Consider the following 13056-nt stretch of genomic DNA (forward strand, 5'->3'; position numbering starts at 1 on the left):
CCAAGCTTAAAAGTCCTAATCTAAGGACAACAAATCAATTTTCCTACCATTTATTTATCTAGTTGTAATGTTTTGTTGTTTTTGCAGTTTGCAAGTGATCACAAACTTCCCCATGCTTATATTAATTCCATTTTGTATAAGTTTTCAGGCAAGATATCTAGGCTGTCTCTGCAAAACATGCCTACAATTTACACAGCACTACAGGAATCTTAGAGAGCTTGTTGGGAAATGGAAAGAAATTTACTTCTCTTGAGTGGGGAATGTTGTTTGTCTGGCCCAGTGGCTGTAATTTTAGGTTTCTTAACATTGTACCTATTTTCTATCAAGAGGCAGTTAGCTGAAACTTGTACTGGATCATAAGATTTGTGAACTTGATGGATTTAGAAATTAAAACAAAATTTTTTTTTAATTCTAAAATTTTTTAAATTTTCCATCCACAGAAATCATGTAAAATGGTAGAACCTCCCAGACACACATAAGGAACTGATTAATAGTTCTGAAAAAAAGGTGCTGAAAAGCATGACCTTGTATATATATTTTAAATCTTTGCTAGTTTTATAGGACTTATGAGAATGATGTACAGATGGAGAGCTGTTTACCTTCTTTACTAGCAAATTTTATCTTGATTTCATTAAATCTATCACTGCTCTTTTAAGTTTTAATTTGTCTTTATAACCTTGGGGAATTATCCACTCCTACCCCTTTACTTCCTTCTGCCAAAATTCTATTTGCATTTCTTCTGTCAAACTGGCTCTGCCACTCCTGACTTCACTTTAACTCATTCTGCATGAGTTAAATGGCCTCCACAAGGCCATTTCCCATTCCAATTGCTTTATTTTCAGTTCATTTTCTTTTTTTTTCTTTTTTGGCCACTCTATTTTTTTAATTGAAGGATAATTGCTTTACAGAATTTTTTAGTGTTCTGTCGTATACCAATAAGAATCAGCCATTAGTACATCCGTGTCCTCTCCCTCCCTTCCCTCCCACCCTTCTAGATTGTCACATAGCCCCTGACTGAGTTCCCTGAGTTACACAGCAAATTCCCATTGGCTATCTATTTTACATATGATATTGTAAGTTTCCATGTTATTTTCTCCATACATCTCACCCTCTCCCTCCTCCCGTCCCCCTGTGTCCACAGGTCTGTCTGTTCTTTATGTCTGTTTCGTCATTGCTGCCCTGCAAATACATTCATCAGTACCATCTTTCTAGATTCCATATATATGCATCAGTACGATGCTTTTGAACTGTGGTGTTGGAGAAGACTCTTGACAGTCCCTTGGACTGCAAGGAGATCCAATCAGTTCATTCTGAAGGAGATCAGCCCTGGGATTTCTTTGGAGGGAATGATGCTGAAGCTGAAACTCCAGTACTTTGGCCACCTCATGCAAAGAGTTGACTCATTGGAAAAGACTCTGAGGCTGGGAGAGATTGGGGGCAGGAGGAGAAGGGGATGACAGAGGATGAGATGGCTGGATGGCATCACTGACTTGATGGACGTGAGTCTAAGTGAACTCTGGGAGTTGGTGATCCACAGGGAGCCCTGGCGTGCTGTGATTCATGGGGTCACAGAGAGTCGGACACGACTGAGTGACTCAACTGAACTGAACTGAACTAAACACGATACTTATATTTCTCTTTCTGACTTACCTCACTCTATAATATGCTCTCGTTCACCTCATTAGAACTGATTCAAATGTGTTCCTTTTTATGGCTAAGTAGTATTCCATTGTAGATATGAACCACACCTTCTTTATCCATTCATCTGTCAATGGACATCTAGGTTGCTTCCATGTTTTAGCTATTGCAAATAGTGCTGCAGTGAACATTGGGGTACATGTGTCATTTTCAATTTTGGTTTCCCCAGGGTATATGCCTAGTAGTGGGATTGCTGGGTCATAAGGAATCTCCATACTGTCTTCCATAGTGGCTGTATCAATTTACATTCCTACCAGCAATGCAAGAGGGTTCCCTTTTCTCCACAGCTTCTCCAGCATTTATTGTTTGTAGACTTTTTAATGATGGCCATTCTGACTGGTGTGAGGTGGTATCTCATTGTAATTTTGATTTGCAGTTCTCTAATAATGAGTGATGTTGAGCATCATTTCATATGTTTGTTAGCCATCTGTACGTCTTCTTGGGAGAAATGTCTGTTTAGATCTTTTCCCCACTTTTTGATTGGGTTGTTTATTTTTCTGGTATTGTATGAGCTGCTTATATACTTTGGAAATTAATTCTTTGTCAGTTGCTTCCTTTGCTATTATTTCCTCCCATTCTGAGGGCTGTCTTTGCACCTTGTTTGTAGTTTCCTTTACTGTGCAAAAGCTTTTAAGTTTAATTAGGTCCCATTTGTTTATTTTTGTTTTTATTTCCGTAACTCTAGGAGGTGAGTCATAGAAGATCTAGCTTTGATTTATGTCAGTGAGTGTTCTGCCTGTTTTCCTCTAGAGTTTTTATAGATTCTGGTCTTACATTTAGGTCTTTAATCCATTTTGAGTTTATATTTGTTTGTGGTGTTAAGAAGTGTTCTAATTTCATTTTTTTGCATGTAGCTGTCTATTTTTCCCAGCACCATTTATTGAAGAGGCTGTCTTTCCCCATTGTATATTCTTGCCTCCTTTGTCAAAAATAAGGTAGCCATAGGTGTGTGGGTTTATCTCTGGGCTCTCTATCTTGTTCCATTGGTCTGTATTTCTCTTTTTGTGCCAGTACCATACTGTCTTGACTGTAGCTTTGTAATATAGTCTTAAGTCAGGAAGGTTGATTCCTCCAGCTCCATTTTTCTTTCTCATGACTGTTTTGGCTATTTGCAGTCTTTTGTGTTTCCATATGAATTGTGAAATTTTTGTTCTAGTTCTGTGAAAAATGTCATTGGTAATTTGATAGGGATTGCATTGAATCTGTAGACTGCATTTGGTAGTATAGTCATTTTCACAATATTGATTCTTCCTGCCAGGAAAATGGACTATCTTGCCATCTGTTTATGTCATCTTTGATTTCAGTTCACTTTCTACCCAGGCCCTGCCTCTTGAATCTTACTTGATATTCACTATCATATTTCATCTCATCTTGAATGCTTAAGACCAAATCTCTAATCTTTCCAAATCTCCAGCTTTTTAACTTCTCCATCACAGATCTGTCCAAATCTAAAGCCTAGGTTCTTTTAATCCTTGCATTTCCCATAATCTAGTATAATATTTTTATACTTGTCTGCTTTCTTTCTCAAGATCTAGATCAGTTACTCCTTATAGAAGAAGCCCTGCTTAAATTTCATTGACTTGCCCATTAAATTATGGGCAAGCCATAATTTAATATATACAAAGGAGATTTATTAATAAGAAAGAAATAATCCAATGATATTTAATTGGCTATTGGATATAATTTAACACACTTATATTAAATTCAGAACTAAAAAAATATTAGAAGCACATTATAACTATAGGGATATACCAATTGGAGATAATAAAACCAGAAACGAATCAATTGAGAAATCAGATCAATTACAGTTACACATTTGTCTCTACAGTGCATCAAGGTGTTCTCTCTTATGCCCTACCTACTGTCTTTCTTCAAGATTTATTTATTTGGCTGCCTTGGGTCTTAGTTGCAGCACATGGTATCCTCATTGCATCACATGGGAACCTTCATTGAGCTGCATGGACTCTCTAGTTGGGTTTGTGGGCTCCAGAGTTCCTAAGTTCAATAGTTGCAATGCTTGGGCTTGATTGTATCCCAGTATGCAGGATTTTAGTTCTGCAACCAGGAATTGAACTTGAGTTCCCTGCATTGCAAGGTAGATTCTCGCAATGGAATCCACTGGACCACCAGAGAAGTCTCATCCAAATCTTTATTTGTGCTAATAACATTAAGCCATGAACTTATAAGTCCATTCTTCCCAAACCTACAGTTTTGGTACTTGTTGCAGAGTAGATATATTTGATTAAGAGACAGTAAGCAATGTTGTCTCCCAGTCATTTTAACATTCAAATGAACTTCAGATTTCCTTTAAGTAGACTGGAGTACATTCCTCCTGGCCTCCTGGATAACCTTCTTTAATACTGAATTTATAATGAAATGAAAAGTACCTGAACTGAACAGTCAGGTCAAGAGCAAAATTTCTTCAGGTGGGAAGTATTTCTATTACCTATAGACTGTGAATATAACCTCTTTTGGTTAGATTTTTGCCCAGATCTACTTCAAGGTCAGCCCTATTCACCCAAGATACTAAAGATGTTTCCCACACAGTTCAGTTCAGTTCAGTTCAGTCACTCAGTCATGTTTGACTCTTTGTGATCCCATGGACTGCAGCACATCAGGCTTTCCTGTCCATCACCAACTCCTGGAGCTTGCTTAAACTCATGTCCATCGAGTCGGTGATGCCATCCAACCATCTCATCCTCCGCTGTCCCTTTCTCTTCCTGCCTTCACTCTTTCCCAGCTTCAGGGTCTTTGCCAATGAGTCAGTTCTTCACATCAGGTGGCCAAAGTATTGGAATTTCAGCTTCAGCATCAGTCCTTCCAATGAGTATTCAGGATTGATTTCCTTTACGATTGGCTGGTTTGATCTCCTTGCAGTCCAAGGGACTCTCAAGAGTCTTCTCCAACACCACAGTTCAAAAGCATCAATTCTTCAGTGCTCAGCTTTCTTTATAGTCCAACTCTAACATCCATCATGACTAATGGAAAAACCATAGCTTTGACTAGATGGACCTTCATCAGTAAAGTAATGTCTCTGCTTTTTAATATGCTATTTAGGGCTGGGAGGGACTGGGGGCATGAGGAGAAGGGGACGACAGAGGATGAGATGGCTGGATGGCATCACTGACTTGATGGATGTGAGTCTGAGTGAACTCTGGGAGTTGGTGATGGACAGGGAGGCCTGGCGTGCTGCAATTCACGGGGTCACAAAGAGTGGGACACGACTGAGCGACTGAACTGAACTGAACTATGAGGTCTGTCATAGCTTTTCTTCCAAGGAGCAAACGTCTTTTAATTTCATGGCTGCAGTCACCATCTGCAGTGATTCTGGAGCCCAAGAAAATAGTCTGTCACTGCTTCTATTGTTTCCACATCTATTGCCATGAAGTTATGGTACCAGATGCCATGATCTTCGTTTTTTGAATGCTGAGTTTTAAGCCAGCTTTTTCACTCTTCTCTTTCACTTTCATCAAGAGGCTCTTTAGTTCCTTTATGCTTTCTGCCATAAAGGTGGTGTCATCTGCATATCTGAGGTTATTGATATTTCTCCCTGCAAATTTGAATCCAGCTTGTGACTCATCCAGCCCGGCATTTTGCATGATGTGCTTTGCATATAAGTTAAATAAGGAGGGTGACGATATACAGCCTTGACGTACTCCGTTCCCAATTTAGAACTAGTGTGTTTTTGCATGTCCAGTTTTAACTGTTGCTTCTTGACCTGCATATAGATTTCTCAGGAGGCAGGTGATGTGGTCTGGTATTCCCATCTGTTTCAGAATTTTCCACAGTTTGTTGTGATCCAGACAGTCAAAGGTTTTAGTGTAGTCAATGAAGCAGAAGTAGATGTTTTTCTGGAATTCTCTTATGTTTTCCATGATCCAACGGATGTTGGAAATTTGATCTCTGATTCCTCTGCCTTTTCTAAATCCATCTTGAACATCTGGAAGTTCTTGGTTCGTGTACTTGAACATGAAGTTGAAGCCTACCTTGGAGAATTTTCAGCATTACTTTGCTAGCGTGTGAAATGAGTCAAATTGTGTGGTAGTTTGAACATTGCCTTTCTTTGGGATTGGAATGTAAACTGACCTTTTCCAGTCACGTGGCCACTGTTGAGTTTTCCAAATTTGCTGGCATATTGAGTGCAACACTTTAATAGCATCATCTTTTAGGATTTGAAATAGTTCAGCTGGAATTCCATCACCTCCACTAGCTTTGTTCATAGTGACACTTCCTAAGGCCCACTTGACTTCACATTCCAGGATGTCTGGCTCTAGGTGAGTGATCACACCATTGTGGTCATTATATGGCTAAGAAAGGTAAATCCTCTGGGGCTCACAGCACATATTGGTCTTCAGTCAGGGATGTCCTGGACTCCAAATTTTCCTCCAAAGAATGTTTCATGCCATAGAGTTATCATAAAAGATTAAGCCTATTTCCCATACCTGGCCTAGAGGATGAGGCCTCCGAATAGCAAAACACCTCTGAGTAGCAAAACAGTGTCAAAATCCTTTTCCAAATTTTGATTTAAGCTTTTTCTCCCCAATTATCTTTAACCCCCATGTTCCAAACTCTCTACACACAGTTCTACAAAATGTCAAGCACTTTTCTTTTCAGTTTCTCTTGATTTTATTGTTCTTTTAAAAAAATTAAAAGTATACTTTTGAGGACTCAAAATAAAAGTATACTTTTGAGGACTCCGTGTCTCTGCTCCTGATCTTTGCTCTCTCTTTTCTTCTCCTAAAAATATCCTTCAGAGTCTAGTTCCAATATCATCCTCTCTGTGAGTCCTTCTCCAGTTCTCACAGGAAGAATTAATTACCATAGTATTTTTAATGTACCTCTGATATTATGCATATTATTTTATATCAAAGTTGTTTATATTCTTTCTACTTTTACTTTATCACTAGATTTTTACCCTTCCTCCCTGAATCAGACTTTTTAATTTCTACTCTGATCTAGGAAACCAGGGATTCACAGACATATAAGTAATGACCCTGGAAGTGATCCACTTTCTAAAATAACTAAGAAAGCATACTATTCTCCTTTGTATCCTAAGCACTTAACAGCATCAGCATATAAGAGATTGATTCATATTTAGTGAACCGAATTCAAAGACTATGCTTCCCACAATAATCTTTCCTACTTTTGAATTCCTCCAGTACATTGTGTATTATCTTTTATCTGAACAAAATTACTCATTTTTTCAGTTTTCAATATATTTAAAAAATATTTTCTCTTATTTGATCTTTAGAACAGATTTGTGAAATAGGTAGGGATTGTCATTCCCACTTTGCAGATGAAGAAACTCAGTCTCAGTTAAGAACCTTATTCAAGCCGCAGGGATAACAAACGGTGATGCTGACTACTGACACTCATATGGTCTGATTTCTAATTCTGTTTTCTCCACTACGTTTCTTTGTATTGTTACTTTATGAATGTTGAGATCTTCAGTTAGGTGGTAAACTCTCTGAAGCAGGAATCTTGCTTTAAACATTCCATGCTGTCTATGCACAGTTATGGATTGATTTTTTTCTATACCAAGGTAGAAAATTATATATATAAGATTTTTAGTGAAGATTATTACAGAAATTGAGACACTGAGTATTTAAAATATTAGGACTCAGTACAGCATGTCTGAGGTAGGAAAGCATAATGGTTAAACATATGAATTTTACACAAGTCCAAATCCTGACATGAGACAAACAAATCTGTCATAGAGTAACCTCAAAAGCTGTACAACTTTGGGCAAGTTGCTTAACCTTTCTGTCCTGTGCCTTATTTTCTTTCTTGGAATAATGAGAAAAAAAGAGAATACAGCAACAACAATACCCCTCATATAATAATGTTGCTTGGAGAAGGCAATGGCATCCCACTCCAATACTCTTGCCTGGAAAATCCCAAGGATGGAGGAGCGTGGTCCACGGGGTCGCTAAGAGTCGGACATGACTGAGGACTTCCCTTTCACTTTTCACTTTCATGCATTGGAGAAGGAAATGGCAACCCACTCCAGTGTTCTTGCCTGGAGAGTCCCAGGGACGGGGGAGCCTGGTGGGCTGCCATCTCTGGGGTCGCACAGAGTCGGACATGACTGAAGTGACTTAGCAGTAGCAATAATGTTGCTGTGAGAATTAAATGAATTAATATTTGTAAAACACTTTAGAACGGTGCGTGTGTGCATATTCAGTCATGTCTGACTCTTGTGACCCCATGGACTGCAGCCTGCCAGGCTCCTCTGTCCATGCAATTTTCCAGGCAAGAATACTGGAGTGGGTTACTATTTCCTTTTTCAGGGGATCATCCCAACCCAGGGACCAAATCTGTGTCTCCCTTAGCTCCTGCACTGGCAGGCAAATTTTTTACAACTGAGCCACCTGAGAAGCCCAGAATGGTACTTAGCACTTAATATTAATAATTCCTTATCATTAGCCATTACTAGTCTTCTGTGGTTAGAGAGGATTTTCTGGTAGACTTTGGCTGGTGCTCTCAGCCTAATGAGTTAGAGAAATATCCTAAAAGATTAGAGGCCAGAGACTCAAAATGCTGGCTTTAGGGTTTGTTAACAATCTTAAACATAGTGCATAGAACATGCTGAGCAAAGTAAGGCTGTTTTTCCAACCTCAACTCACTCTATTAACGTTTGCAGTGCTGACATGAGACAACCAGATCTCTGTCACAGAGTAACCTCAGATTATCTGACTACTTTTAGGGCAGCCAAACCTGTAGAACAGCTGTCAAAACTGAAGCTTAAGGTCATGGATGTTACCAAATGCCTTGGTAAAGTCAACAAATTAATTTTTCAAGGTGTTCTTGAATTTACTCTGCATCGGTTTTCCTGCAAGGTCAAATCCAGCACTGCACCGTGTGGCTTAAAAACCACACGTTCATTTCTTCTTTCAGTTTTGGAGTTCTCACACTGTGCCGGAAGTGGGGATACACAGGTGAGCAGGCGTGGTCCCAGCCTCAGGGAGCTCACACCAGCCTAGTGTGGATAGTGCCACGCTGGAGGTATGTTTCTAGGGGTACAGAGTGGGCATATCACCACCAGAACGTGCTCAGAAATGAGGAGTGGGTAAGTGGCCAGAGCCGTACGGTTTGTCTGTGCTCAGAGATGGTGACCACTTGGATTTTGGATTCCTCACCTTTAAGGAGATGGTTCTCAACTGGGGGCAATTTGCTCCTCAAGGAACATTTGGAAAATTCTGGAGGTATTTTTTATTGTCACAGTTGAGTGGAGGTGAACTACTGGCATCTAGTAGGTAGAGGTCAGGGATTGCCACTAAACATCCTGTAATACATACGAGAGCCCCCACAACAAAGAATTATTCAACCCGAAATGTCAGTAGTGCTGAGGTGGAGAGAACTCTGAGATAGAAGATTTCTAAGTTTCTCTTGTCATCCTAAATGAAGGCATAAGCTGAGGCAGATTAAGACATGAGTTTATTTGGCAATGCTAATGCTAATGCTAATGCTAAGTCACTTCAGTCGTGTCTGACTCTGTGCGACCCCATAGATGGCAGCCCACCAGGCTCCCCCATCCCTGGGATTCTCCAGGCAAGAACGCTGGAGTGGGTTGCCATTTCCTTCTCCAATGCATGAAAGTGAAAAGTGAAAGTGAAGTCACTCAGTCATGTCCAACTCTTAGTGACCTCATGGACTGCAGCCTACCAGGCTCCTCCTCCCATGGGATTTTCCAGGCAAGAGTACTGGAGTGGGGTGCCATTGCCTTCTCCATTATTTGGCAATAGAGGAATTGCAATTTGGGACATGCAAACCATAGTAAGCACAAGCAAGTGTGCTGAGGATTTGGGGCAGGCTGTATCTGAACAGGGAACGAGTTCAGTTAGAATGAGGGGAGAGTCCAGTGAGAGTCTATTTAAACAAAAAACAAATGAAGACCAGCTTTAAAAATTTCCTAAGCAGATAAAACCAGTCCAGTCATACAAACAAAACTCAATTCAGCTTATTTTGTAAGGCCAACCTGATACAGGTCATTTCTTGTTCATGCCCCTGGAAACCATAAGCTAAACTTCCCGTGGCTGATATGAGGCAATCCCTGACCAACTGTCTATCATTTAAGAAAATTCTAATATTATTATCAGTTTTCTGTATATCAGGCATTTATGGGGCATGCATAAGATTTTCCATTTTATATCTCCTGGTTCCATTTTAGATTGAAATTCTTTCATACTCTAGCACTAAAAATTCTGTTTTTCTGAAACCCTTGGCTTCTTTTAAGCTGATATAAATGTTTAAATAGCAGCTTCCTTCTCTTTGAACAGAGGATCATCCAAAAACGTAGTACAGCCTCCTATAAAATATTGGAATCCCCTTTGTACCATACCTGCTAGGCTGCCAACCAAATGAGAGGAAGTTCATTATCTTAAGTCTTGGCAAGAATCCCTGTGGCATCACTGGCCAACTACCAGCTCTTTGCCGTTTAAGGGGATAGGACTTTTATGGATAAATAATGGAGATCTACATGTTATACTTGTCTTCAAGTTTCATTATTTTTTTTCCCTTACTTTTTAAATAGTTATTAACTGGGAGCTACATCATTGGCTTGACTTTCACTTAGATTCCCAGTTCTTATCTTTTTAGATTGACGTGTTCTGAGAAGTGAGATTGTTAAAGGCAAACAGCAATTATGAGTGTCAAAGAAGAGGGTATCTTACTAGTCCTCAGACTGGACTTTGAAATCCCAAGAACTCCAGATTAGCTCTCCTGTTTTATAACTTCTAGGTGCTTGCATTTCTGTTCATGCTCCTTACCTGTTTCAGACACCACCTCTCTTAAATGGCAAAGGATGGTTAGCTCTGAGCACTTCTCTGAGGAAAAGTCAGGAGTACAGAAGCATCCTGGAGTAGTGTTAGGTGCTCAATCATGCCAAACCCTTTGCGATCCTGTGGACTGTAGCCTGCCATGCTCCTCTGTTCATGGAATTCTCCAGGCAAGAATACTAGTGTGGGTAGCCATTCCCTTTTCCAGGGGCTCTTCCCAACCCAGGGATCAAACCCGGGTCTCTTGCATTGCAGAAAGGTTCTTTACCATCTAAGCCACCAGGGAAGCCATCCTGGCATAGGGTTCTGTTCTTTTAGAGAACAAAGCTGTATACATGCCAGTTCAGTCCATTTCTTGGTTACAGGCAAGCCTGCAGGTAGGGAGCAACAGTGGTTCATAAGCACACAGGGCTTTGGGACTGATGAAGCTGTAGGCATTTTTGACTTCTTGTGATAGAGTTACAGAGACCTGGGTTTTCTAATCCTGACTCTACCAAGTATCAGTGTGACTTTGAGCATGATCTTTAAATTCTCTGAACCTCAGTTTTTTCATCTTTAGGTGGGCATAATAATAATACCTACTTCATATATTACCTCTGGGTATTAAATAAAATGATCTATGTTAAGTGCCTGGATGATGATAAGCTCTCCATGAGAGTGTAGCAGTTGCTCCTGGTGTCATGACTGGGGCTCAAGCATATAAAAGAGAGAGATAGGGTTCAATGTTACTGAGAAAGAAGTAGCATTACTCTTGAAGAAGAAAGGAGGCTCACTTTCGTTTGTGAAACCAATCACAATTGGGAAACTTGGAGCTCTGTGGGAGATTCCTTACTTGACAAACAAAAGTGAGATATATGCACTCCTCACCAGAATTCTATCCCATGCTTTTTGAAGAAAGAAGAGAGAGAAAAGTTTAAGTGTTAGTACTAAGGGCAAAATCTATTGAAAAATGCCTCTACCTTCCTCCTGCACTCTTAGGTGCCTTCAAAACTCTTTCTTTCATCTCCAAACCATATATGAGTTGCACAGAAGGACACTGGTGTATGTAGATCAAAATGCAAGAGGGCAAAAAAAGTAAGAAACAGAAAACAAAGCTTCTCAATCTTATAAACATGTGAACTCAGAGAAATTGTGGAGGTCCTGTTTGGTCAGTGCCCTCATGTAACTTGTTCTGTCCAGATGCTTTTCGCCTATCAGTGGCTTCCTCTTTGACTACAAATGATGATCTTACCCAGAAGAGGTCTTATGCAGACCCACCTTGGTTTGCAAGTTTATTTGGAAATTTTCAAAGCTGGTTTCCATATGCTTTTGATTTTGACAGAATCAAACTGAACTCTCCCCTTTTTACATTCCCTGCCCAAATACAGCCTGCCCCCTGGAGGAGAAGGGGACAACAGAAGATGAGGTGGTTGGATGATATCACTGACTCAATGGACATTGAGTTTGAGCAAACTCTGGGAGATGGTGAAGGACAGGGAAGCCTGGCGTGCTGCAGTCCATGGGGTTGCAGAGTCAGTTGGACATGATTGAGCAACTGTAAAACAACAATAAACCTTCAGCAGTCTTGCCTACAGCTTGCTACAGTCCGAATGTCTCAAATTGCGATTCCTCTGCTACTTTCAAATAAACTCTTCCTCCATCCAACATTTTAGGGCTGTATAGGACTGACAGGTGGTAAAATAGCAGAGACAGTGGCAAGGTCTCAGGCAGAGGCTGCTGTTTGAGCATTTCAGTACCACAGCCAACTGGAAACCAATCACAATTGGGAAACTTGGAGCTCTGCAGGAGAAATCTAAGCTTCTAAGGTAAATTTAAGACTGTACCAAGGAGAATTCTGTTTAAATATGTAATCAACCAGGAATTACATTAATTCTGAATTATTCAGCATAACCTTTAGTTCTTTGGTTACTTACCAAAGCGGTTCCCCTCACAGACACAGAAGGTGTGTGGCCATCACATCTGTGGAAAGAATTTGAAATAACTTCTTTGAAAAGAAATGCCTAAGTTTTGGAAAATCAATAGCACATTTTCTATTATATCTCCATATCTTGAGAAGATATATTTCTGATGCTCAGTAGGGAGATCTTTCACAGTGCACTGCTGAAAAATCTCTCAGAAACATTTTCTTGTGCTTGCTTAGGATCAGTGTTTTACATCTTTGTCACTCAGGTAGCCAAGAAAAAAATACATAATAGTGGCTTTTTACTTGAACATAGCATGAAGACTTAGTAACAGAAATAGTTACATTTGTGAGTACTGTGTGCCAGGCAGTATTTGTATGCTCTATAGACAAGTTACCTCATTTAAATACATCACTCTTGTCAAGTGGATGCTGTGACAGCTCTCATTTTACAGATCAGATGGTGGAGGTGCAGAGAAGTTAGAAGACACTGTACAAGGTACATAGTGGCTGAACTCAGAGCTGGCCACAGGCTGACTGAATCTAGAGGTCTCCTTGAGCAGTATGGCACATAGAGTATTCTTGCAAATGGGAAACAGATTTTCTGCTTCTGTATATTTTTATTTTAAAGAGATAATAAGTCAGAACCAGACCACAATTAATAAGGGGATTTTTTCAAAA

The 13056-nt window shown here is 39.9% G+C and overlaps 1 protein-coding gene across 4 annotated transcripts in view; it reads right to left on the reverse strand.

The window, feature by feature from the left end:
* The window catches only part of EXPH5 (exophilin 5), a 105861-nt gene that overhangs the window by 12534 nt on the left and 80271 nt on the right, over nt 1-13056 (reverse strand). For all 4 annotated transcript variants that reach the window (XM_086339083.1, XM_086339082.1, XM_086339084.1 and 1 more), the window contains one exon: nt 12389-12434. In XM_086339083.1, coding sequence (XP_086195209.1) covers nt 12389-12434 — 46 coding nt within the window. The remainder of the gene's footprint in view (nt 1-12388; nt 12435-13056) is intronic.

Source organism: Bos grunniens, chromosome 15 (assembly GCF_055505025.1).
Source record: "Bos grunniens cultivar Pamir isolate PY7600 chromosome 15, Bosgru_T2T1.0, whole genome shotgun sequence".
In the NCBI taxonomy this organism is placed as follows: Eukaryota; Metazoa; Chordata; class Mammalia; order Artiodactyla; family Bovidae; genus Bos; species Bos grunniens.